The sequence below is a fragment of the Dipteris shenzhenensis genome, chromosome 25, assembly GCF_047967505.1.
Source record: "Dipteris shenzhenensis isolate YYH24624 ecotype China chromosome 25, Dip_SZ_1.0, whole genome shotgun sequence".
In the NCBI taxonomy this organism is placed as follows: domain Eukaryota; kingdom Viridiplantae; phylum Streptophyta; class Polypodiopsida; order Gleicheniales; family Dipteridaceae; genus Dipteris; species Dipteris shenzhenensis.
The window spans coordinates 13,317,286-13,345,150 of record NC_141620.1 but is presented as its reverse complement, the minus strand read 5'-3'; the positions used below and the strand labels follow the sequence as shown (position 1 = coordinate 13,345,150).

At 42.6% G+C, this 27,865-nt stretch overlaps 1 protein-coding gene across 4 annotated transcripts in view; it reads right to left on the bottom strand.

The window, feature by feature from the left end:
- Positions 1–3,995: 3,995 nt before the first annotated feature.
- The window catches only part of PSD1 (phosphatidylserine decarboxylase 1), a 60,004-nt gene continuing 36,134 nt past the window's right edge, over positions 3,996–27,865 (bottom strand). Inside the window, exons 5-12 of one of the 4 annotated variants that reach the window (XM_087396326.1) lie at positions 27,774–27,834; positions 21,092–21,201; positions 16,830–17,074; positions 10,195–10,301; positions 9,744–9,811; positions 5,619–5,696; positions 5,197–5,319; positions 3,996–4,531 (exon numbers count right to left, since the gene is read on the bottom strand). In XM_087396326.1, the coding sequence (XP_087252452.1) occupies positions 4,355–4,531; positions 5,197–5,319; positions 5,619–5,696; positions 9,744–9,811; positions 10,195–10,301; positions 16,830–17,074; positions 21,092–21,201; positions 27,774–27,834 (969 nt within the window). In that variant the 3' untranslated portion in view covers positions 3,996–4,354. Of the gene's footprint in view, positions 4,532–5,196; positions 5,320–5,618; positions 5,697–9,743; positions 9,812–10,194; positions 10,302–16,829; positions 17,075–21,091; positions 21,202–27,773; positions 27,835–27,865 lie in introns of those variants that run through there. The other 3 variants (XM_087396327.1, XM_087396328.1, XR_015543417.1) reach the window with 3 other exon arrangements.

Below are 27,865 nucleotides of genomic sequence, written 5' to 3'. Positions count from 1 at the left end.
TGTAATATTTAATGCAAGTTAGAATAGTGTTTACTAGTTAGTTTAATCTTTTAGTTAGGTTCTTTGAAAACTTTGCCCCATGACCCCTCTACCCATGCACACAATTAATTAGACCAGTACGCCCATAACAAATGCAATCCTAGGTTTGATCTAGACAACTCAAGGTTTACCCAAATTAAAGCCGATATTTAGACCTCGATGTGCTCTAGCTAAGTGCATGTGAGTGCTAAAGATCACATCCCCCTCATGGTTAAACACTACTAGATCTTGATCTACCCTCATTAAGCCAAGCAACATTGCCCAACACACCAAGACTCACCCCCAAACCCAAATGGAAGATGCCACGATATACCATTGGAGACCCAACAAGTGTTAGGAAACCCTTGGGGATGTGTCTTTAAAGCATCATAAGTCTCATACAAATTTTGATAATTTTAATTGTAGATGGACGGCAATCCAGTAGGGACTCTTAACTAAATTGGCGCGAATTCCACATCATGCACTAGCTTCCAACGGTTAAAGTTAGTTAGCTCCTGTCTGAGAGAGGGCCCTATGTGGGTGTGCTCGCCCAGAGAGAGGTGAAGTAGTTGTGTCCTTTCTCACTGCATTTCTGCAAATTAGTTGGGAGTTGGCCAGAGCACATTGTCAAGGTCAATAGCTGAGGTGGTAGGCTTGGTTTTACGCCTGGGTTAAGGGCTAGTGAGGGCTAGATTTGACCAACCAGGATGGGGCAAGAAAGGGCCTTGACTGTCGACTTTACAAGGGTTCCATTAACCTGACCAGACCAAGTCAGGTCATCCAACTAGGCTTGGTCGATCATCCAACCAAACTTAGTTAAGTCAGTCGGCTAAGTCAATGGGTCAATCGACCAATCTACTACCTATAAATAGGGTCACTTGGCCTTGTGTGCTCGCCCAGAGAGAGGTGAAGTAGTTGTGTCCTTTCTCACTGCATTTCTGCAAATTAGTTGGGAGTTGGCCAGAGCACATTGTCAAGGTCAATAGCTGAGGTGGTAGGCTTGGTTTTACGCCTGGGTTAAGGGCTAGTGAGGGCTAGATTTGACCAACCAGGATGGGGCAAGAAAGGGCCTTGACTGTCGACTTTACAAGGGTTCCATTAACCTGACCAGACCAAGTCAGGTCATCCAACTAGGCTTGGTCGATCATCCAACCAAACTTAGTTAAGTCAGTCGGCTAAGTCAATGGGTCAACGACCAATCTACTACCTATAAATAGGGTCACTTGGCCTTGTATTCTACAAGTTATATAGGCGCAATTCCTCTATACATGGTTAATTTGAGCTGCAGTTCTATCTAGACTGAATTCATTCTACCAATGGCACAGTTCAGTCTAAAGTGGTGTACCAAGTTTTTGGAGGTTTTCTCAATCACAAGGCAGATTTTTTCCTGAAGTTTGTTGTGCATCTCCCATCTCTTTGCATTCGTATTTCTTGCTGTCTCAGCTCACATATCTTCCTGCTCTTCTCCGTTTGCATATTTTGCTGCACTTGGACATCGTATCAGAGCTCAAGGTTGTGTAAAGCCTTGGACCAAGAGAGCATACGAGGAACACAAAAGTTGATGTTGATTTTTGAAGGCGTGGGCAATTTGGGCAAAAGGATAACAGTGATGAAGCTGTTCTGAAGGCATGGATAGTTCCAAAAGAAGATGACTTGTTAAAGAAGGTGTATTGCAGGTGTGGACAAAAGGGAGATGAAGATTCATTGAAGGAGGTGTCATTGTAGGAGCTGCTTCTCTCTTTCTTCCCACCCGCCCCCCTTCTCTTCTTTCCCAACCACCCTAGTTTCTCATCTTTTCCACTCACCCTCCCTTTCATAAGAGCAAGCTTTTTCCCCCTGATATGGCAAGTCTGCTTGAAATGGCTGAGAAGCGAGTGACAATCCGTATTTTACCTACATTACAGATAGACCGTCAGTTGGATGAAAATAATTACAGAGAGTGGAGAGTGATGATGGAGTCAGTGGTGCAATCATACAACATTGCTGATTTTATTATAGTTGGATTGGATCCGCAAGAGGAGGATCTTGGCATCATGAATCAGAGGGAGCGGGAGATCTTGGCACAATTATGGCACCGGGTCAATTCTTGAGTGCATCATCTTCCTAAATTACCCTTCAAGTGATCAGTCATGAGAAGCACATGAAAAACAAGTTACAAGCACTTTCACATAAAATCCTTCAAGTAGGGAAGGAGATTTCTTTGCAACCCCCCACAGGGAAGAGGATTGGAAGCCTTGGTTGCCCTGCAGTAAGAAAAAGGGTGGAGCAAGGACAACGAAAATAAAGGAAAGTCTTTTGAAAAGAATTCTGATGCGAACCATGGGGCCTTGAAGGCGAGCTAGTCATGTAATCACTGTGGTGAGAAAGGTTCAATAATGGAGAAAGCACCTTCCACGGAACTACAACCAGGGTACCGATTAATCAACAAGCAACCGTGACATAGCATTTGTAAACGTGGAGATCATGGACAAAGTAGACCCATCTTCAAGTGGAGAGGCATCAAGTCATGCCATTGGAGAATCTCGAAAGTGGATTGTGGACAATGGTGCTTCCAAACACATACACATTCCCGAGGGCAATTTAGACCGGCGATGGCCTATTGTACTAGTTGATGGTGAGGGCATGGTAAATATAATTCCTGATGGAATAGTGGGGAACACGCCCCTTTTAAGGAATTGTGCAATTTGTATGAAAGTATAGTTTGCATTTCCTCTTAATGCACATGAACAAAAATTGCTTTATCTAAAGTAGTGATGTGTTTTGAAGTCTTTGAGCTTGTTGTTAATTGTGTGCACATGTTTTTTAACATCGAAATAGTAATGTCTTTTAATTGATATCTTAGTTTATTTTGAGAATTCATATTTGGATGATTTACCAAGCCCTTGAGCTTTGGTGTTGTGTGTAGCGTTAGGGCATTGCGTACGAGTTTTAATGCATTTGAACTTCTGCTAACTTTAATTTGTAAATGTATTCATCTTTTGTTAAAGATTGTGTGTGCTTGCTCAAGTAGGTACAAATGTACAAAAACAAATAAATATTACAAGCATGCCACATGCACATGCACACGTGTGCATTCAAGGTTTCTAAAACTTTGGCAATGGTCATGATTTTTACAATCTTGGGGTTAGCGTATAGATTTAAAAAGCCCAAAGGTTGTATCCACCCTAAATTTGAAAAGCCCAAACCTTTTAAGATACAAAAACCTTCAATCCAAATCCTTACATACATCGCTACGCATGTTCATAAGTGTGCGTATGTGCACGTCTGTGCGTGCGTGCATCTGTGTCCTATTCCATTCCTTATAATTCTTTTTCTTAACGATCAAAACTTTTCCATTTTTCTGAATTTGTTAGCTTGGACCTATTAGAGGCCCTCAACAAGTAGGAAAATATATTATATGGAGAAATTTTTCAAATGATAACATTAGAAAGAACATATTGTTTGTTCTATTCATGGAGGGATTGCAGTGTGCACTGACCTGGTCGGCATGGTACATATGGAGATCCAAATGCTTAGAGGCACTTGATGGCTCCCAGGTCCACTTTCCTCACACATTGGTATATTACACACTCTGATCGCCATTTGGTTAAGCATGCAAGGGTCTTCCCAAGCGGACTATCCTCCTCAAAGTGAAGTTGCTCCCCTTTTTCCTCCACAAGTTGGAGGTGGGACTTTCAACCTCCACCTTAGTGCTTTATGAGCCCCAGGTTGTTTACCCACTCAATGTATTTGCAGCTAAAGAACCACCTGTTTGGGTAAAGCCAATACTCAAGCTTTCGTTATGAAAGTAGGGTAATATTCTTGCAGAAATTTTTTAATGATTTTGAAAGTAGTCATTCCTTCTTGTCTAGTGAATGGTTTGGAGAGAGTGCAATCATACAACATATTTCACCCCGAAAAAATTCAAAGAAATTCTCAGAATGCACAAGCCAAAGTCATTTGTAACTGCTGCATATCGAAACTGGAAATGTGGCATATTTTGTTACTAATCACCCATTTGATTACAAGGTATGTTATTCCGTGAATTCCCAAAATTTGGGTTTTCATAAAATGAATCTTGTAATGATAACCTCTTGAGGTTAACCCTAATCCTAACTGTGTTGGAAAGGGCGCACAAGTCCTATGCCCAACAATTTGGATCGTAGGAACAAAGAAGAGTATAATACATCTATGTATCCCCGTGGAAGCATATCACCAAAATAATTGGGGCAGGAGATGAATTGGAATAATGGTGTAACATACAAAACTGGGAGAGACTGCAAAAAAGGAAATCACCCCATCCATGCATCTGTAACACCGCAGCAACCAACTGCGTGCTTATGCAAAGGTAACAAGCTCACTCTTGCCACTTTCCTATTGCTTGGCCCATTTTTACTCTTTCCCCTTTCTGAACACAAAATGAGAATCCAGAGTTGCTGACTGGATCTGTTTGTACTCCATTATTCTGCCCTGACACAGAAGCTGGAGCTTGAAACACAAGTACTACTGTGGAGCCCAGGTTGAAAGTAGCTACCTGAAGAGCAGTGAGGAAACCAAATTAGTCTCTCTCTCTCTCTCTCTCTCTCTCACTGGCACCACTTACAAGATTCGTCCGTGCCACCCTTCCTCTGCCCAAAACATGCGAGTCAAACAGACATGATCTTAGATTTTATGTCTCCCACGAAAGTCCATGTGTCGTGCAAATACACCATATGCAGAGGAAGTTGACTGCCCCCGTTTGTGTAAATCAATCCCTCTTAAACAATACATTCTGTATGTAGCTGGGCATTATTGTTGCAGACATTTTTATATATCAAGGCAAGAATTGTGAATAGTCCTATGAATATATAAAAATGTAGACCCTCGCCTACGATGATGATTTCTATTAGCGCAGTGCCATTTGCCTTCACCATTATATCCAGAGAACCACCAGAATCCCTCAAAAATGTTATAATAGGTCAGGGATTGATCAAAAGCATAAGTGTATGCTCTACATATATCCAATTGTCTAAACATAGCATACGCTCCAGCATTCAGACTCACAACCACTGCAAGGCATGACGCAAGGGCATATGAAAGGGAATTTTAGAAAAAACTCATATGGCCATCCTTATGACGTATGCACGGAAGGAAAGATCCACATATTTCCAAACTTAACATTTCCTGTGTGACTGTGTGATAATCGTGCCAATCCAGTACCTCAGCACCCTTTTGAATAAAATACCCTGAGCCTTCTTTGCCATACATCCGTACATCCGGCGAGCCCACAGTAAAAGGAACTGGTCTTCGACAATTGGTCTTTAGATCAGGTTCTATTTTGAGCTGCAAAATCACTCATGACACATATTTTGTGTGTGTGTGTGTGTGTGTGTGAGAGAGAGAGAGAAGGGGGGGGGGGGGGGGGGGCAAATGATGATGAAGAAGCAGCAGCAAAAATGGGAGAAAGAGAAAGCCAGGAAGGTATGGGAAAGAGGTGGGAGCAGGGGTTGTTTAGGTTTGGGGTTGTAATCATTATTCTTGCGATACAAAAAAAACCATATTCATGACTTCTAAACAAAACTACAAAGTATATACTTGTGTTATCCAAAAAACTAAGCATGCTCAAGAGAACACATTGCTACCTCTATCGAACCCACGTTTAGTGCACCAACAGCCACTAGAGCCATATAGCCTTGTGACCACTTGCCTTCAAGTACGACCTGGAAATCCATGTTGTAACTATCAGCACAATATGAAAGTTACAATTGCTAATGCCCAATGAATCTACGCATATATCAATAACTAAAGTAACTTTCTCCAACCCTAACAAATTGTATTAAAGCCAATCGCTCACGTCTACATATGGAAGCTTGGGATTGTAATTTTCTCAAATGCAAGCTTGATTAATAACTTTATAACAATTTGAAATGTGGTGCTGCTTTAAGCAAGGGAGAGGATTGGATTAAGGTTAAAGAGCTGAAGCTTCTTCATTATTATATGTGTAGCATACCCACTGCAAAAGATGGCACATCATATAAACTAATTTTTCTTTCATGGTGATTTGTCCTATATATCAGACAGAAGTCAGACGAGTTCAGATGCAGACTATTGTTGAACATAAACATGGCAATCTTATTGCAGTTTCCAAGTACCCTCTATTTGTAATTCTTAGGTAACACTCATTTCTAGGTAGCATTGTGACACGACTAAAATTGTCCTAGGAAAACAATTACTCCACGAGTGTCCGCCGCAGTATCCATGAGATTTTGGCCATCTACTTGCTGTTGACCCTCTGTTGTGCGTTGGCATTCATGTGATTCAATAGGCATCAGAGACAAGTGTTGTGTGTCTGTCTGCGTGCATATGTGCAGGCATGCGTGTGTGGGTGTTTGTGTACACACACAATGGTCATTGGCATCTCGATCAATGGGATTTCCTTTTTGGCTGCACTGATGACACTTTGCCTAGCTGCCCTTTTGTCTCCCGCCTGCTTCTTGACTGGAAGCATGTTCTTTCTCATCTGGAATGGAATGGTCGGCAGTCTTTGCTTGGGAATTCGTTGAGAGCTGAAAGCATTCACTGGTCGAAAGTCTTTCAGCCTCCCTTGGCTTTACAGAAACCTCGATGTTTCTACTTTGTCTCATTTAAAGGCATCACCTCAGTTGCTGATGTTATTAATGATGCTGGTACTGTGCTCCCTTTTTCTCTGGCAGCCACCAGATATGGATTGGGCTCTCATTATTGTCCTTTGTGGCAACAAATTACTTCTATGCTTTCGCCTTTTGTTCCGATTCCTCCTTTGGAACTCCAGGACCGGCTGAAAGATTGGACTTTGACTTCTCCAAGGTCCTCTTCTCGTCCTTTGAGGCTATCTCAGATTATTGTGCCTACATTGTATAAAATCCTTTTGCCTCAATCTTGGGTTTCAGAGAGAGGTGATTCTGTTTGGCGAATGCGTCTCCCAGCCAAGTGGTGGAGGAAAAGATTACATCAACTTTGGACCTATAAAGTATCGCTTCGGCAACAGGTTTTCTTTTGGCGAGTTCTTTTGGGAGTGTTTCCATCTGAACAGCTATTAGCTCATCGACACATTGCTCCTACACTTAGCCACAGATGTTCTGCTTCTTCGAAGACTGTGCCTTACTTGTTTTGGCATTCTGTGCTCTTGTGAGTTTTTTGATATGCTTCGACAGCACCTGCGAGCAAGATTCCCATCTGTTCCGTTTGGGAAGTTCTTCTGACTATTTGGGTTTCATCCATCCAGACCGGAGTTTCATCTTTTCTTCATTTGGGTTCACTACTAGGCACTATGGACTTTATGGACATATAGGAATTGTAAAGTCTTTGGTGATCCTACTTTCTCTCTGTTTGGCTTTTTCAGGCGTTCTCTACAGCAATCTTTCTTTGATTGCTTGCAGACCCGCTGCATAGATCATGGGATCGTTTTGGCATATACTGAAATTTTCAGTTGATGTAATTGTAGCACCTTGTTTTGAGGTTGCTACTCATGTAATATAATCAATCAAAGATTTCACCCCCCAAAAAAGTTTGTGTACACACACATAAACAGCTAGCACTGCAATTTACTGTGTGCATACAAAACATGTTTTGATCTCCATAACTGAACCCACCGTCTTTTCAAAACTTGTGCAATTCAAAGCATAACATACCAGCCATTCGAGTGAAATTCCTTGCGCTATTCCCAATCAAACGATAGGAAAAAGGAACATGCATGGATGGAATATCCGCTCCGCCCCCCCCCCCCCCCCCCCCCCAAATGAGTGGGTAGAATAGTTTCTTGTTGTTGATGATGTTGCTGAACCACCTGTTCCTTATCAGCCAATCAGACCACATATTGTTCATTGCTGGAACAACAGCTGGGCATTTTGTGCAACCTGCCAATTTTCTTTCACTGGAGAAGGGGATACAAATGCAAGAGGTGATTGTGACTCAACAGATGTAGCCACAGAAATCTCACATAGAAGGGAGGATCTGGCGGTTTGGGACTTAGCTATCCCTAGTTTCGACCCTTCATATGGCTAAATTAGCCGAGCTGTCCCAAAAATCAGCTTTAGTTGCTTTTTGTGGCTCATCCAAAATTGGAACATGCAAATCAAGAAAAACATTTTAGTTTCCTTCATTCTCAATTGCTAGCCCCTGTTAGACCCCAATCAAGGCCAAAGGAGCACACCACTTTACTTCAAGCCTGTCCTAGCTTAAAATAGCCCAGGCCCCCAAAGCAGCCACAATTGCACCAGAAAAGAAGAGATTTCCAAACAAGATGGCATCAGCCTAATTTGGCCAATCTGCAGCACCAAACAGCCATTGCATCTTTCGTCAATCAATTGGTTGCAAGCGTTCTCAGGGTAATTGACAAACTTATTTCTCGGATAGAGCAGAAGCTTCGTGTCCACCTTCAACGGGAGGCAACAAGAGTAGCTATGATACCTCTACTATGTCCTTACCACTAACTCATGAACTAACCACTTCTCCTTACAAGAATCATGCAGTGGAGCATAAGAGTCAAGACGTCTACTATGTCCCTCGCACCACTAACTCATGAACTCACCATCTCTACTTAGAAGAATCATGTAGTGGAGCATGGAGTCAAGACATCTAACATCTGACACCCAACAATAAAGCTAGGCCAAGCTCACCCCCAACCTGGAAGACATGGTCTCACTGAGGGTAGAGCTACCAAGCAATGAGCTTTGGCGTTCGATACCACCAACGTACCACCAACGTACCACCAAGACATCGTGACCAGCCTGAATAAATCATTACCCTAAATAATGAATCTATCCTTTGATTATATATAGCGAAATGATGCTTTGTTAAAGCCTCATCTCCTTGCTATATTTTGCTAGGTACTAAAGCAAACCCTTATTGACTTCTAAGTAGCAGTCTGTTCTTATGTCCTCAACTGCTTGAGTCCAATTTTAAATCGATACCTAGCCTTACCCTAGGCCCAGCTAGCTTTCGACATTACACCTACGTATGTACATTTTTGCCGATGAGGAGACATAGAGACCACATTGTAACAACCCCTAGCACCTCATCACCTCTTCTTTCTGGGCAAAGGACGTGCCAATTTAGACACATTGCATACATCCGTCCATAAAAGAGCAAGCATGCTGTTATAAAATTCATGTCGCTTTAGCAGTTGATGCGTAAAGCTCTTAGAAAATTCATGTTTCTTTAGCTGTAACTCATGAAGTTCTTAGAAAAATTACTATGATGTATCTGCCAAAAAAAACAGCTTAAGTTGCTTTTTATGGCTCAGCGAAAATGGGAACATGCAAATCAAGAAAAAATGAAGAGGCATTTTAGTAATTTTTCTAGAACTAGGCCTGAATCCAATGCATTTTAGATTGTGACAACTCCCTTTGAAAAAACTTAGAGCTATTCATTTCATCTATTGCAAGATCAGCCTGTTTTCTGGACTTGTCCCTCCCTAGTATAATTTTGGCTATATAAACTTGGAGGAGAGAGTACATAAACAAATAATGCAATCTTTTTTAATTACAGCCTCTATTAAATCGCAATTGACAATCAAAGCCAAATTTAACAATCATTTTCTAATGCGTGCAAGTTAACACATTTGAAAGACATTAGGTTGATATTTTAACAGGATTGCAAAAACATGCAGTATCTGAGCTCCTGCATAGGCAAAAGCCTCCTTTGATTGCAACGTCAGCTTGTTTCAGATATCTCGCTAGCAGTGGCAGATCGTAGAAAGTTCCTAGATCCCTGAAACTAAGCCTTACTCTTTCATTCCCAACATATAAGTTTCTGATTGTTTGTGTAGCACGCTCGTTCACAGGAAACAGATGCCCTGCAAGCAATACATGTCGACCACTTATCAATTTGGTGGCCAGTCAAATCAAATCAGAACCAATGATTTTGAAACAAGAAAGGAAAAATATATATAGCCTAAGATGGCTCAGGATCCTCACATATTGTGTCACTTCATTTGGATGTTTTTCCTGCCTTCTTCGTTTAGAATTATTTCTCATACAATTTTTCCCATGCCAATACACTTATATCTAGATAAGAACAAGGTGTAAACCTTCCATGTCTATTGTACCCAGCTATCATAGCAACATTGAATCAAGAAGTACAGTAGCATATCACATAAATTTAATAGGATATTTTCACATACAATATTGCTGTTCTCTGGACTACAACAAATACATCTGCAAGTAGAGGGTATGTTACCAGAGAAATGTCTGCGATAAAAAACGTGCCAATCGGCTGGTGAATGAACTCGATGGTAATCTCCTGGCCCCAGGTACAGCACACAGAAGAAAAGGCCATTGACCGGTCTGCACATCCAAACTAAAATCAGTTATAGCCAAGCCAGCCATTGTACAATTTAAATTATGAAGGAAAAGCAGCACATCTATGTTGATTTCATGTGAACCATTTGTTACAAACAAAGCTATAAACTCTATCTAAGCAAATTAGACATCACTCATTGATAGAGGGTCATCCTCCATGACAACTCAGCCGTGAGAAAGGGAGAAGGCTAATCAAAAAGTAGTTCACATTCTCTTCGTTCAAGCTACAACTGGCATAGACCATGGGATAAACACATGCTCTGAGACATACATATCTACCCATGCACACTTGAAAGTCTTTGTGATGTCTTTCTGACAATCTCTTCATCCAAGCTAGAATTGCTTGTAAAGACTATAGAATTTCATTTTAGACTAACTATCTACTTACATGCAAGCATGCGCATACACCCTCATCTCTCAAATCAAATAAGTATTTCAACTCACCCTTTGAGAAGGAAACATAGGAATTGCTTACATTAGAGAACACACACACTTTTTTTTTTTTTGGGAAATCTTATATTTCTGTGTGGAAAACCTCAAAAAGAGGTAAAAACCCACCAAATAAGTACAAGTAAAAAAAATTTACAAGTAAAGCCTCAGAGCAAAAGTCATGACGTAGCCAAGTAAAAAGTTACATATCAAGCTAGAGGAGGATCAAACACATCCTCCAGCTTCAAATTATTGCCCTATAAAAACTGATGCAGTGATGAAACCGCTGTTTTTTGCCCTTGTGATTCTTCTTGATATAGGCTGGTACCCGAATTTTATGAATCACAGGGTCAAAAACCTGTTGTAACATGGGATGAAAAGATTCCTGTAAAAAAGACACTTCTACATCCCGAACAGAAGAAGACTCTGGCACAAGCATCAGAGGCAAAGGAGCTAGATCAACATCTGTATCCTCCGACGAAAGAGCTGCATCTGATAAAGCAAGACTCGGCATTTCAGCTTCACTTCAAGGATCAACCTAAGAAAGAGCATGTGCAACATCCTGTATGATCCCCTCTACAAGGGACACATCCATATCTAGAGGAGAAGGAGGCTGATGATGCTCAACGGGAGTCGGATCCTGAACTTCTTCACAAGTGAAAGATTAACCTGTGATTTTTCTACCTTCCTCCAATAATGCTTCGAAGCTATAAAAGAGGGCTTATCCAGTAAAGCCTTAGCAGAAACCGAAGGAGAAGGAAGAGTAAACTTTCCTGTTGAAGGAGGAGTAGGAGGAGTGGCCATGGAAGCCGAAGAACAAGCGCGTGCAAAATGACCAACCTGCCGGCACCGATAACATTCTGTAGGAAAAGAGACAATACAGCCTCGGATGAGCAAATCCCAAATCAAGATCCAGAGTAGAGGGCACGGGCTGCATCATATCCCATAAAATACAAAGGCGAACATCCCGAGTATCCTGCAAAAACTCCTGTCTCGGAACATGTAGAGGCCTCCCCAAAAAAGCTGCAAGAGTAGGATTCGGACAGTGAGTTAGAAGAGAGGCAGACGGATCAAATAGTGAATCGCAGGGCATCACATAAGCAAAGAAAGCAGCCCGATGAATACCAGCACGACTGACAAGTCGCTCCACCACATCAGTCGAAGAGCAGTGAGCATAATAAAAACCTTTGCCCAGAAAGACAAAGGAGGAAAGACAATCCTAACCCACTGCAACTTCAGCCCACAACGAAGTTGAGCTGCAGATAAAACCCTGCCCATAAAGTAGAGACAGACCCCAAACTACTGAGCCTGTCGAAGACCAGAAACCAAAACGGTAGAGTCCAAAGAACAAACAAGCTGTAAACCCGATAAAGGAATATCTGTGACACAAGCAAAACACATCTGGCGAAGAAGGTCTAGTTGAAGAAAGACGAAGGACCATCCGCGATATCCAACTTTGCCGATTTAACCAAGGTGGAAGGAGGCAAACCACCACGCTTCCGCCGAAAGAAGACACGTGCAGCACGAGCAGAGGCAGAAGGGGGGGCTGAAGCAGGGAGGAAGAGACATCAGGAAAAGACTGCACAAGACCCGGCATAAGAAGAGCAAAAGGCTGCAGAGACAGAGGGAAAGATGAATTTGGTGCGGAATCTGGCTGTACGGACATGGGAGCAAGTACAGAAGAAGGAAAAAGAACGGGTAAAGCAGCCTGTATGGAAGGGGGAGCCTGTACGAACAATAGTATAGCCTGTACGGATGACCGTACAACAGGTACGGCCTGCGCAGGAGCAAAGGAAGGGGCAAGTGCATACGAAAGATGTACAAGGGCTGACAAATGGGGTACGGATGCAGGCGCAGTAGCAGTAGCGGGCTACGGGCAAGGTACAGGGACGGGTGAGGGAGGGGCTGAACTCGCCATCGCACCTCTCTCTCTCTCTCTCTCTCTCTCTCTCTCTCTCACACACACACACACTTTTTTTTTTTTGGTAATATACAGTGAAGTATATTTATATGCTCATAAATTTACATGATGGGAGGTCTCCGAAATGGAGAGTATCCCAAAGATCAGAAACATAAAAAGAAAAGCTCTATGCAAGAAGCATCCATATCACCCTCATGGCAGGCATCATATAAGGATTGCCGCAATGAGGCTCGGAAAGATTCATATGACTTGTGAATCTGCCGACCCAAGTATGCCAAATTATGCTCACTCCAGATTGTCCAAAGAGCCCAATATCTTACCCAAGAGAGAAATAGTGAGTATTGAGACAAAGACCTCATAAATCTGCCAAAGAGCCAGAAATGTTTCCCAAATCTGTGACTCGGGAAACGGAGCCGAAGATAATCTGAAATTGTCCTGAGGAGGATCCTAGAACACAGGCTGTGCCAAAGCAAATGAAGAACAGTCTCTGAAGGAGCCTGACATCTTAAACATGTGGATGGTGCGATGCGACGTTTAGCAAGTGTGAACCCCACTGACAATGTGCTTGTCATACATCTCCAAAGAAAAAGTCTTTGTTTCAATGGCATTTTACACTTCCATAACATCCCGAGATTCTTCCGCCACCATGAGAGGGGCTTCCTTATATGCCACAAAGAATTAGCATATTGCTGAATCCATGGAGCAGGCTGAAGAAGCCTGTAGGCTTTGATCGAGGTTAAGGCAGGAAGAGGAACAGGATGAATGCATGTAGCAGAGGGTTGCAATTGCCAATCCGTAAGCCTGTCTATGTCAGCCACAGGAGGAACAGGTAGAAAAGGATGTAATAAATCAGCAATTTTCTTCCATATAGACCTATGATGCATTCCCAATGCATAGGAAGCAGTGGCCTGAGGAAAAGATAAGACATAGCCCTGATCATCTACCACATCATGTATGTATCTAATTCCCAATTTCATGAGATTGTATGCCCGAACAGGTTCCTGTAAAGTGAGTGGAATGTCAAAGATGGCACTCCAATGAATACTTTCTTTCCTCATTGAGTTTGTCCCCGAGCAATTATCAAGAGCCCATTTGACCTTAGAAAGTACTTGTTTCCAGTCAAGTATCAGAGTAGTAGAGAAAGGACATCGAGGTATCTTCCCTACAAATCTCCCAATGACAACCTCCCAATGATCAGTAATCCAATGACCATAAGCACAAGTCCTCATATTGACACACATGGATGCTAGCATACAAGTCCATGGCTGTTGTTGGCGGAAAAAAGTATGCAGCATAGTCGCCTTCCTTGCAAGTACATGATATCTTATATTGAGGACATTAAGTCCACCATGCATCCTAGGGGAGCACACCATTTCCATCTTCATCAGTCTCAATGCTTTCACAGCAGTTTTTGTCCTCCATAACATCTTCATAGCTTGAGACATAAAGGCTGAAATATCCTTGGAGGATCAATGCAACAAAGGCAAATAGAACTGGACATAGGACATTACAATGGACTGTACTATTCTGAGCCTGACATGAAGAGGCCAAGTAGAAATCTTCCAGTATTCCAGTTTATGTTGAAGTCTTTGGAAGATCCATTTTAGCTGCTGCTTCCTGGTGATATGCCATCCTATGGGATATCCCAAATGCCTAACTACATCTTTGGAATGCACCACCTGACCTGGCCAAAGAATAGAATGCCAGTCACATTGTTTCAGGGGAAGCAATTTAGATTTGTCAAAATTGACATGCAATCCCGTTGCCAAACCATACAATGAAAGAGTGGTCATAAGCATGTGAACTTCCCGGGGAGAATTCTGTGGCATAAAGAAGGAATCATCATCATATGCTCGTGCCAAAAAAGATGCAGCCCGAGGGATTTTAAGACCAGTCATCTGTCCTGTGTTTGTAAGATGATCAAGATATATTAAAAGGGGATGGGTCGCAATGGCATAGAAGAGAGCACTAAGAGGGCAGCCCTGTCTAACTGATCGACCCAATGTCCATGACCGAGACCAATGACCCCCAAGAATGCACTAAGAAGTAGAGCCAGAATAAAGCCAGTAAACTGCATTTGCCATCTTGGGACCAAAGCCCAACTTTGTCATGATTTGAGAGAGAAAATCCCATTGAACAGTGTCAAATGCCTTAGCAATATCCACCTGCAATATAAGCACATCTTGATGCGAATACTTAGCATATTCAATTGCAGTCAAGGCATTGGATATATTGTCATGGATTTGTCTTCGCGGCACAAACCCATACTGATGAGGATGTAGTCCCGCATCCAGTATCCTGTTAAGCCTATGCACAATCATTTTGGCAATGAGTTTGTAAACTACAGGCATCAAAGTAATAGGCCTCCAATCTGACATATGGTCACACAAATGTTTTTTGGGCACAAGTTTGACTATGCCATGCTTCCAAGAGTGCGGCGACTCATTTTCTTGCCAGGCAACATTGATCATTTGCAAGAGGACTTCTTTCAAATCATCCCAAAAAGAAATATAAAATTCCACTGTAAGGCCATCCCAGCCAGAGGACTTGTATTTGCTGAGGTGGAACAATGCATTATCAAGTTTTGTGTCAGTAAAAGGTCTCTCCAAGGTAAGAGCATCATCCATTTCCACTATTCCAGAAACATATTGGAGAAATTCAATCCTAGCATCAGTCATTTGATTTGATGGGGAACCAAGAGCGGAGAACAATTTCTGAAAATAATTTTCGCATTCATCTTGGAGATCAGAGAAAGAGTGCGTCCAAGAGCCATCTAGCTTCCTTACCCTTAGACATGAGTTTTTCTTTCAAGTAGCATGCAAGCCCTGGAAAAAGGCTTTTGATGAGCAGCCCTTATCCATGAGGGGCTTCATTCTTGCCCTAATCTGCCATTTGTGCAATTTCCTCTGATCATTAACAGTCAATCTAAACTGAGCATGTGAAAGGGAATCCTTTTCTAAATCAGAGAGAGGCCTTAACTGAGAAAATTCAGTCAATTGTTGTGCTGTCCTTTTTGCCCATTTAACCTCATTCCTCCATTTAGTCATATGCCAGTTGCCATACTCCCTAATGACATTCTGCATACAAGAGACAAAACCGTCCCAAGCATAATTCATGTCCTCCTGGGCATGCAAAGGCAAGGGATGAATTGCAAGTCTGATCATTTGCTGGAAATAGTGATGTCGGAAATAAGCCTGATTAACATGCAATAATCTACTCGAAAGGGGTGGCAAATCATCCAGAGGCATGCCAAGCTGCAAATTCATCCACAATGGGGCATGATCTGACAAGCCCAATGAGAAATCTATAAGGAGATGAGGGCTAAAATCTGCAAATTGTTGTGGGTAAAACAAATACCATCTGTCAAGCCTTGCCCAGTATGTAGTAAGTGCATTATGATGAAAAGTATATCCAGGCACTGACCCTTGGAGAAGCAGCCATAAATCTTCAGCCTGCACAGAAAGAAGCATGCTATCCCATTTTTGCCTTTCCAATGATAGCATATGAGATCTTGAAGTGGTGTTATCTCTTGACAGAGGGGAATTATTAAAATCTCCACAGATGAATGCATTGGATCTCCATGGATATCTGCATAAAGAATCCCATAATGAAGCCCTCATGGCAGAGGTCTAGGAAGCATAGACTGATGCAAACTCAAGAATATCACCATTGACATTACATTGTATGACCATCCATCTGCCATTGCTGTCATTGAAGGCTAACTGAGGCTCCAGCTCATGTCTAACCAGTATGCATACACCTGAGTAGGTAGTGGTACCAGCATAATATATATCATAACCGCCAAAATAACCATGATGACCAACCATGGAGTGTTGATTATGCTCTTGCAAACAAACAATATCACACTACACACACTAAGAGAACAAACACACTCTCTCTCCCTCTCTCACACACTAAGAGAACACACACACACTCTCTCCCTCTCTCACACACATGGGCGCATGAGCATTAGTTCATAATTCACTAATGCCTTCATTATTTATGTAGTTGAAACATGCAAACAAAAAAACTTATTCTACAAAATCTTTGGAAACCGTACAGAAAAAGAGAGAGAGAGAGAGAGAGAGTCTATCCACTCTATTTTGCATCGCAAGGTTCTAGAAAGTTAATTCTTCAGAAAAGCAAAGGGTAGAGAAGATCACAGCTTTGCAGCTATCTGCTGAACAGGTGTTCCAGTACTCTTAGATGCTTTTTGTTGAAATTTCTGATATTTTACTTCATCAGTTCCAGCACCTTGCAGCACCAAGTCCTTTGAAACTGGCAAAAGCGGAGGTTCTGCTCCAAGTAGCGATTTAAGGGAAAAGGAGAACCCTTTAACTTGCTCTATGACAAGGCCAGGTCCTCTTACTTGCCCATATCTCAGCACAACACCATCCACAGGACTAACCTGTTGCTCATTCATAAAAAGAAACAAGAAGAAACATCTCAGACATTCATAACAGCACCAAGTCGGCATCGATACACTTCACAAAACAAATGAAAAGCAGGAACACAACACAATTTTCAATCACTTATAGAGACAGACTCAAAAAGCCAAAACAAGACTTTGCACAACAAGTTTGGTGCATACATATAAATAATGAAGTAAACAACAAAAAACATCCATTCTATGCCTCATTCGCATAAACTATTGCCACAGATAAGGTCATTTACATGGATAAATCAGACACTAATAGAGGTTTTGAGTGTCCATCCCATTTTTACAATATCAAGCCATAAAACATGCGGGTAAAGGCATGCTGTACCTCTTCCTTTGGTTATGATGTCTTCTAATAGGGACAGCTAAAAGCCGCAGATTGCTTGGACCCACAGGGTCCAGCGTTTGTGCAACCATGTCTTTTCAGTATGGTTTGGTTCCCCCTCGGATGCTATGGCTGAGGCTGAGAGTGTATGAATAAGGGATGTGTGTTTCTCAATTTAACTGATAACAATTAAAGAAGGATCTTTTCTAACACACACCCCCTAAAACCAGAAAAATCATTTGTTGCACATGCAGCTAAAAGCAGAAACAAATCACATTCCCTTAAATTTGTTTAAACTTATGTGATAATTTGGAATGCAAAATTGTAACATCTAATACCTTTCCAATTTCTGTCTTGTGGCAAGACAATCTCTTGTACATGTCTTTTTCCCCAAGGCCAAAAAAATACACATTTCACCCACTCTAGCATATAGAGAAAATATGAAAAATAAACCAGAACCCCAAAAAAAGCCGGAAAAACAGAAAGACCAAAAACTTAAAAAACTTGTATGAATACAAAGCAGCTCGATGTGTGGCATCTCAGGCATTTAACCAGATAAGAAGGCCTGATATTTCACTTCAAATATTGGCAGTTACTTATGAATTCCTCCTTTTTACTGAACTTAATTCATATCATCGATGCTTCCTCAACAGAACATCCACCGCTTCCCATACTTTCTAGAATGTGTAGAGCCCAAACTCGCCTTTTACCTTTACATTCACAGACAGCCCACCCAGTGACAAAAAAAATGGAACCAAACAGTAATCAAACGAGTTAATCTATTTATAATACATAGGGAGTGGTTAAGGCTGTTTTTCTCTCCACCACTCTTCCATCCAGAACACCTTGCTGCACAACATTTTAGCCCCTACCTTTTGCCTCTCCCTCCTTTGCTGCTGCATCCTCTTCTCTCTGCTTCCTCTGCACAGCTCCACCTCTTTGTATCCTCACATCCTGCCCTCCTTGTCATCCTTCCTCTATTGTGTTGCTGTCTTGTGGCAGCACACCTCATCACTGCACCCTTCTGTGTCAACTCCCTTCACTCCTTGATTGCCGTTCCCCATGCCTCTGCCCCATTTCACCTCACACTTTGCAGGACACCTCGTGACTGCACCCTTCTGTGTCAGCTCCCTTCTCTTCTTCGTTGCCCTCCCCCATGTCTCTCTCCCATCTCAGCTCACACTTTGATCTCAGCCAAACTTTACCTTGATACCCCTCCTTTGCGCTTTCTGGCTCCAGCACCTAAGCACTCCCATTCCTGTGCACACTCTCCTGCCATCTCAATTCCTTGAAGCTCCTCTCCTCATCCCTCACCTTGATACCTTCTGCATGGATATGCCCCAATTATCAGGATATTGTCCTTTGAAAAAAAGGCAAGGAGGTATGGGATAAGCTAGAGAAACTATTTGGTAATAATATTAACAATTTCAAGGTGTTTCTCAAGCAAGAATTCTTTAGTCTGAAAATGAATGAGCTTAAGACTCCATTTTTCCACAACTTGTTAACTTAAAAAGTAAATGTCAACAAAGACGACATGAAGGATGTTCCTTTATCTAGTGAAGAAGGGATTTCAAAATATTATGAAACCCTAACTGTATTACGGGTGGCCTGAGAAAGGTGATTGCAGTCCTCATAGATGAAGATCGCCGCATCAAAGTTGAGCAAATAGTATGTACAATGGATGTAAGTTGTATCTCTATCATACAATGTATTTACCTTGGATAGTTTTATTTACATATATACATACATAGTACATACCTATGGATATAGGAGTTTATTTCTGGCACATCTAGGGTGCATTTCTGTTAGAGGTCATCTCCTTATGTCACCATGTAGAGAGAGAGGTCCTTGCTTGTGGGTGTGCCCGCCCAGTGAGAGGCTAGTGTAGATAAGCGAGGGCCTGAGCTGTGGGAGTGCCCACCCCCTGTGAGGATAGGTGTTCACCCCGTGCTGGCCCGTATTCATGCCATAGTGGCTGGCCATATGGAGGCATGCTGTGTTGCCATGTGGCAGCCCCTTCAAAGGCGCCTAGGGACTTGGGTGTGCCCGCCCCCTGTGAGGATAGGTGTTGACCCCATGCTGACCTGTATTCATGCCATAGTGGCTGGCCACGTGGAGGCATGCTGTGTTGCCGCGTGGCAGCCCTTTCAGAGGCGCCTAGGGAGTCAGCTCCCTGAAGAGCTGGTCGGCCATGGAGGAGGGCAGGGCAGTCAGCCCTCTAGGGGCCTGGCCGTCGGCCCTCTCTGGCAGGGCTGCAGCCCATACAAGGGCCTTGTGCAGCCCTAGTTATAGGTCTGGGGGTCGGCACCCTAGAGGCCTCTAGTCAGCTGGTGGGTCGGCCTCTATGCAGGCTGGTCGGCCAGCCTGCTGTACCTGACCAGGGAGGGGCTGGGGGGCTATATATAGGCCCCCCCTCAGCCCTCTTTGTAGCATCCAGTGGAGCAGCATAGCCAGCTCAGTTGAGCAATTCTGGAGCAGCTGTGCCTGCCCTGTAGAGGAGTCCAAGGGCAAAGGTGTGGTGCAGTTCATCCACTCTCTATGCCTTCGTTTGTTGTGGTTGTCAAGCTGTTTGTCAGAGCTCTCGAGCAGCCTGTTGGTTCCAAGGTTTTCCCCCAGTTGTAGCAGGGTTTTCTCCAGAGATCACTTGCAGTTCTCCTGTGCCTCTCTCTCCTTTCTCTCCTTCTTGTGTGAGGCATGCTATCTTTCTCTCTCTCTCCCATTCATTTCCGCTGCACTTCTCACAATTTCATGTACTGCATGATGCTTTTGCTCCCTTGAGTATTTTCAGGGAGGGTCTTTCATACTTAATTGAAGCCTATTTCTTGTGTGTTAGATTGTGTGTGTGTGACACACACACACACATGTATATATAATGTTTCTTAAGTTTAGGAACTTCAGATACTCGAACCTGAAACCCTTCTAACATCTCATCCTGATGTACCTAACAACCATGCTCTACCCTTACAGTTAATCAATATATATCTAGATGAATCCAAGAACATGCCACTCATCCTCTAAAAACACAACAAATAATGCAATTTCAATCTCATGACAATCAGTCACGAGGTTGAAAACTATAGACTCCATCACGTATAGCAAGAACTAGCTACTATGACACCCGATTAGAGTTAAGTCATTTTTAAGTCAAACTTGATAGCTGACCTAGCCACGAGGTTGAAAACTATAAACTCCATGATAATCAATCACGAGGTTGAAAACTATAAACTCCATCACATATAGCAACATGCTACATTTCTCTTCAGGTGCAAAGGAAACGTATAAATATGCATCCACCGTAGTATTCTTACTTACCACTAGCACTAAGTTTCTATCAGTTCCCTTGGCAAAATGCAGCCTCAATCATGACAAAGGCTAGCAAAAACACAATAAAACATTGATTATCTTCACCACAACAATGGCCAACTCCATTTGAGTGATATATAATACGCATATCTTCATAAGCAAGCACTAAAAGTTCATGTTAAAGATGAATCGATCACCAATCCTGAAAGGAACTGAATCAAGAGTTTCAAGAATTTCAATTTCATCGACAAGATGCTCTCCTTGTACAAAACATGCATTCAAAAGAAATACACCTTTACACAATTCAAGCAAAAGAATAATATGTTACAAAAGTTGGCTACTAGACAGATACCAGTTACCAGACAGGAAGAATCAGGTTCAACAGGCCTGGAGCCTTCTTTCAAAGTTCTTCCAAAAAAATGTCGAAGAGAGGAGTAGTTCTGCAAATCCTCAGCAACCTCATCGAGATCTGAAATCCAAACCCAACGTCACAAAAGCCCTTTAATGCAGAGGGCAAAATATGTATGCAATACCAAGCCTGCATAAAAGTAGCAACCCCCTTTCTTAAGCATGCTCTAGTTACAGGCTGCAAGCTAAAGACAGGACCAGAGAACTGTATCCCAAAATAAATGTAATGTTGAAATTAACTGTGGCTCTACCTTAAAACAGAACGCACGTATAATCCCTTAAACCCTGTGAAAGATTTGTAAGAAACTATAGCTGACACCTTGGAAAATGACCTAAGTTCAGAGATAAACAATGTTGGCTTTCAATCCCCTATGGAGGGTGGAAAGTAGTCATATCATCAGCGTACAACAAAAGGCATATAACAGACCTGAGAGCAAGGCTCCTCCTGCTATAAGTCACTGACCCACCTGTGAACCCCCATGTGAGGAGGACAAGGAGGCAGTAGAGTAGGGTAGATACAGATCAGAAAATGGTAAGCAGGAAAGCACCAGTCAAGGCATCTAATTATATGCTGCCTGGGGGCTGGTTGGGGCCAATAGACTGACCTGACCTGGTCGGACATACAGTTGGAGGGTTGGGTGTATACAAACCCATGCTATCCTCCACTTTCACAAAGAAATGTATTATTGTGCACCAATGCTCAATGTTTGACATCCGCAGTCACCTTGCCACCTGTGTATCTTGTCATGCTTAGAGCAACCACCAAGAATAGTCCTTCAATCAAAACATTCGCCTTCAGTTCGTCCTTTGAGCTTGGTCCTCCTATTGATCTGCCTTCTTCAATCTAAAATATCGTACTATGTGTTCAAGCTTATTGCTAAAGCATTTTTATCTTTTCTTCTTGCCTCTGCTCTCTGAAGAGTCCCCTCCCTCATCTGGAGTCACTATCGATTTTCTTCTCCGGCTTACCTTGTCCATGCTTGCCTTTGTTGTTGTTGTTGCCATTTCCTTTGTCTGGTGTAACAAAAGGCATTCTCATTGCCATTATCTCCATCATGCTACTTCATTTAAAGCTTCCCTTGAAGCAAAGATGCGCCCAACTCGTTGAAAGTAATTGTCTTTGATCGTTCTCTAGCTGTGATGGACGTCATCAACCCTCTATAGTTCTTTGGAAGCTTACTTATCACAAGCATGGCCAATTAGTTATTGCCCACCTTGTGACCACCAACTGCCGCCAATGGATCCCTGAGAACCATCACTATGACGAGGTAGCCATGTATTGCATCTCGTCCATCATCCTAGTGAACAATTGATTCTAAACTTAATCTAAAGCATGAAGATCCTCCCTGTCTCATCAGTGTTGGATGGGAAGCAATGAGCAGGAAACAAGCAAGAAAGCAATGGAGTGTACTTGCAAATGGATAATGAGAAAGTACAGAAGTGGCCAATGTATGGCCCAACAAACTTAGGACTAAATGTCCTAACTGTACTAACTAGGACTAATACTAATTGTACTAACTGGTCCTAGAACGGTCATACCATGGGATGTGGCAACAAAGCCACTCTTGTACTTTCTCATTATCCATTTGCAAGTACATTCCATTGCTTTGTCAGCTTGTTTCCCGCTCATTGCTTCCCATCCAATGGTGGTATGAGAGCAGCCTGCATCCCATTCCTTTGTGCACACTTGCTTCTGCTGCCCACCATCTCCCTTCAGCAGCTCACCACTATCTGCGACCAGCTTCAGCAGCTATTTACAGACCCATGGCTTGCAAATTCAGCTCCCCCGATGCCATTTCTCATGCCTTCAGATCTGCGCCACCATTCGCCTTGCATTTATGCTGCCACAACTTGTCATCGCAGTCACGACCAGCTCAAGTTGCAGTTGTGTGCTCTTCCAGCGTCGCACTTGTTCAAGCAAGCACCAGCCTACAGCAGCAGACAGCCCCCCGCCAAACTGCCATACATTTGTGCCATTTTAGAGCAATACCAACTCCAGAAACCAGTTCATCGCCAAATCCTGTCACAAACAACCACCTGCATTCAGCTTCAATCCATAAAGCTCCCAAATCCCATCCATAAACCATATGGGCATTCGTACAGTCATACGGACAGTATGGCACTTTCTGTCCATACAGCACATTATCAATTCAGCTTCAGATTTTGCAACCACAGCAGCTAGCTTGGCTTTAGATCACATTGGCTCAGAATTTTGGGACTTGCTGTGAAATTTGGAGCTCTTCTGCCTTTGCCCTCTTTTAGCTCAGTTGCCCTCCACAAATTTGGGCTTTGATAAATCTGCAACCTCTTGCTCTCAAAGTGTCTAGTAAGGCCTTGCTCCTTTTCACAATTGGCTTGCCAGAAATTGGGGCTTTTGCTCCCATTACCTTGCATTGGCCTGTGTGCCATGGGGATTCTACTTTATATACATTTGAGCAGATTTTTCCCTTAATTAGAGGCTGGAAAGTCTTCTTGGCCAGAGTTCTCTTGGACAAGGTTTTCTTCGATAAACTTTTGCAAGACCAACTTTTGCAGGCCAGCCTTTTGCAGGCAAGCATTTGCAGAGCCAGTGCATTTGGCTCAGATTTGAGCGGCAATCACATTTGCAGACATTTGCTGTCCCTTTTGACTGACATTTACAGATTTGCAGTTAGCTTTTTGCAGGCAGCAAGCTCATTTGCAATGATAGCCTTGATCTTGGGCATTTGCATTTGTCCAGGGCACATTTCTTTTTTGGGAGATTTTGCAATGGCAAGCAATGATTTGCTTAGAATGCTTTCAGCTGAGGATAAGCTTGATGGTACCAACTATCCAATGTGGTCATACATGGTGTGCCACTTAGTTGGCTGCCAAAAAAAATTGGGTATCTTTGCACGAACAGAGGTCAAACCTGCCTCGTAGGCAGCCACAACCACTACACTTGCTTTCTTGGGTGGTGGTACTATAGCCACTTCAGGATCTTATACCGCAACTACCACCACACTCAGGATCAAGTCCAATGGGATTAGAGAGAAGCGCAAGCACATGCCTTGATTGCGTTGTCTGTGAAGCGATTCATTATACCTCGTATTCGGTCTTTCCAAGACAACAAAGGCTGCATGGGATCAATTGGCTAATCTTATAAGACAGCAAAGGCTGCACAGGATCAATTGGCTAATCTTTATCATATTGGGAGTGAGGCTAGAGTTGCCTTTTTGCACAAGCAGCTAGATAATGTCAAGACGGAAGAAGGGGACAGCATGAATGCCTATCTGACAAACGTCGAGGACTATAAAAAGCAGCTCATAAACATTGATGAGATTGTGCCAGATCCTCAAGTTGTGTCCACTACACTGAGTGGCCTTCCCAATTCTTATCAGGGGCTTCACTACAACGTTGAGGTTAGTGTCCATGAGTAACCCCAACCGCTACACCTGTCAACAGCTTGTCACCTTGCTCTTGGAGGAGGAGCAGAGCCATACAAACAGGGCTTTTTGCCATGGATTATATAGGCAAAGAAAAGGGAGGCAAGAATTTCAGCAAGCCTAAACCTGCTCCTAGGACCTCGTCTTGTTCTAGCCAAGGTGATGGCAAAAAAAAAAGAGATTCAACAGTTGCAGGAGCCCAAAATGACAAAGTGTAGAAAGCGCATTGCCTCGAAGAAAAAGAAGCATTAGCAAGGACTTGCAGTTAGAGATGCTCCTACTATAGGTGAGCATAGCCATGAGGCAGCAAATATGGCTCATGATGAGTTGGCATTTGCTGTCACATGCCACTGCAATCCTTCTAAGTATGATGCAAATTCCATGTCCAATTGGTACATTGATATTGGTGCTTCCAAGCACATTACATTTTGCAAAAAGTTGTTTCAATCCTTGGACGATGCATCTTAGGGAGGCACAGTCACATGTGCCAATAATGCACCTTATCCCGTGAGAGGGATTAGTCAAGTGGAAACCACTTCAGTTTCAGGAGATGCAGCCACTCTTTCAAAAAATTTGTATGTTCCAAGTATAAAGAAAAATCCAACTTTTATTTCAGCCATCTCTACAAATGGCTATAGATGTTCAGATCATAGGGAATGTGGAGCATGGCAAATATTTAGAGTGGCACCTAGATGTGAGCCCACGTCTTACTCTCTTAGATTCATGGAGGATTTGGCTATATGGAGGCATCTCCATTAAGTTTTTGCAATGGGATCCCGGAGAGTGGGAGTGAATTGATGCAGGGCACAAAGAGAAGAGTCTCCCAGGGAATTTCAGATCAGTTGTAGAGGCTAGAGACCCTCTAGAGCCCTCACAAGGAGAGCTTTCATATTTCTGTTGACTTGCAGAGAGTCTTTTAGAGGAGACTCTAGAAATCCCTTAGGAATAAAAAACAACTCTATTCTTTTGGCTGTCTATTCATGAAAGGATTGCAGTGAACCTGTGGAGGTCCAGGTTCAGGGCAAACTCTATATTCTTTTGGCTGTCTATTCATGAAAGGATTGCAGTGAACCTGTGAAGGTCTAGGTTCAGGGCAAACTCTACTTGTCCTCGATGCAAGGCTGCCAAGGAGTCAATTCATTGCTTATTGAGGTACAGACAAGCAAGGGATATTTGAAAGGGGATTTCTAGGATCTTCAGTACCTTGGATCTCAGGTCCATCCCTCTCACACTGAGGTCCATCCCTCTCACACCATGGCCAGTATTTGGATTGATACCATACATTTCTTGATGGCCAGTTGGGCGACCTTGCAGGGTTCCTTCTGAGGCAGCCTCTACTAGAAGGGATATTTTCCTTAGGGAATGGAGTGGCCCTCCCTTCTTCTCAGACTCTATAGCAAGATTGAGGTGGCACTTCCAGCCTCTTCCTTGGTTTCTTTCCAGTTTGTACTGAGGTTTTATGTTGACCCATTTTAGGTGGTCCTTTTTTTTTTTTCCATGCAAGATGTACTTCCGCTTCAGGCTTGGTCTTGCAAGTTTCTTTCATCCTTGATCGATGTCTTTTTCTTGGGGGGAAAAAACAAATGGCTATAGAGTGATTTTTTATGGTTATCATGTGCCGTGTATGACTTCTAGCATGATAGCAACATAGTCCTTACTAGAACACTTTCTCAAGGGCTGTATCATCTGGACTCTTATGACGAAGGGGCTGTTATAGAGGCAAATGCACCAGCTGATTCCACAATTGCTGATACATGCCCCCGAAACGAAAGACTTGGGCATCTAACAATGGTAGTTTGGTCAAAATTTATTCAAAGGACATGGTGGTAAACCTTCCACAAATGAACGCACTTTCAAAACATGCTTATGAGGGCTGCTTGCTGGGGGAAATGCTTTAGTTCTCCTTTCCCAAGAATGGACTGTTGGTGCATCCAGGAAGTTGCACTTGGTACACAATGATGTATGCGGACTGATGCGGACAGCATCTCTTGGAGGATACTCTTACTTTGTGACTGTTTTTCCGCTCATATTCATCTGCTATCAGTCATCATATATCTCCAGCTGGTCACAGTTCTGCCCTAGATTACAAATCCTACCGCAGTTGGTGCTAACCGCCGCAATCCTCCTGCTATTGTATATTATGATCACCCTTTGCATGAGCAGTTAATCTTTTGCTGCTGATTGCGATCTATCTAAGGGAGTTTTGCTTGCAGACGCCAACTGTAACTAGTCTTTCAGAGGAAAACCAGTGCAGATGTTGTAAAGGACAGCTCAAGTCACAATTTCATTGATTCTTGTTTGGTGCAAAAGCTGAAAAATTCCGATCGAAGCAAGTGACAACTCATATGTGGTTAGGGGAGGAACCCAAAATTTGTCCATATTCAGTAAAGTTTCTAGTGGTCTTCCCTTTGATGACATACTCATTACAAGTTATTGATTACCCAGTCTGGTCTGATTAACACACCACAACTTTCAACAAATGATGGATGATTTGTTCCATCCGAATTCAGGAAATTTTATGGTGGTCTTCTTTGATGATACACTCAGTTACAGTAAAGCATTGGAAGAACACGAGCAGCGTCTCCAAATTGTTTTGATGAATTTGTAAGTTGTATGCTAAGGAATCAAAATGTCAATTCCTTAAGCAGAAATTGCTTTACCTTAGACGCATCATATTTGTTGATGGACTCAATAGATGAAGAAAAAATACAAGCAACTTGGGATTCCCCGATAACTAGAATTATCTGGAAAGTAAAGCGGTTTCTAGGGTTTACTGGCTTTTTTCGCAAGTTCATCAAAGATTAGGCCAAGATTGCTACCTTACTGATAGGTACAAGAAAGGCAAGCCAAGTCCATTCCCTTGTTGTTTTTGGAATGTGAAACGCACAATATGCATACCTTGCTTGCACAAATTTTGATTTGCTAAATCTCTATTAGACTCTCCTACCCACATCCAACTTTTATGCACTAGAATCGGAGAGGCCATTGCAAAAGGGTTAGTGTACGCCATCAACAAAGGAAACAGGCCTAACAAATTTGTCGTTGCAAAGGCTCCTTGATCCAAAAGAAATCGCGTTATGTGCAGATGATTGACTAAAAACATCAAGTAGCTTGCAATTTGCATAAGGCCTTATACGATGCGGCAAAAGCCTTGATCCTATAAAGCTGACTATGATATGAGTCACTTTATTATTTTTGCATGAAAAACAGAATGGATGCTAACACGTACTTGCATGGAAAGCTCGACAATATCCCTTGTAAACATGTGGACGAGCCCACACTGGAAGTTCCTACAAGATCATATCATCAAAACTTTACAAA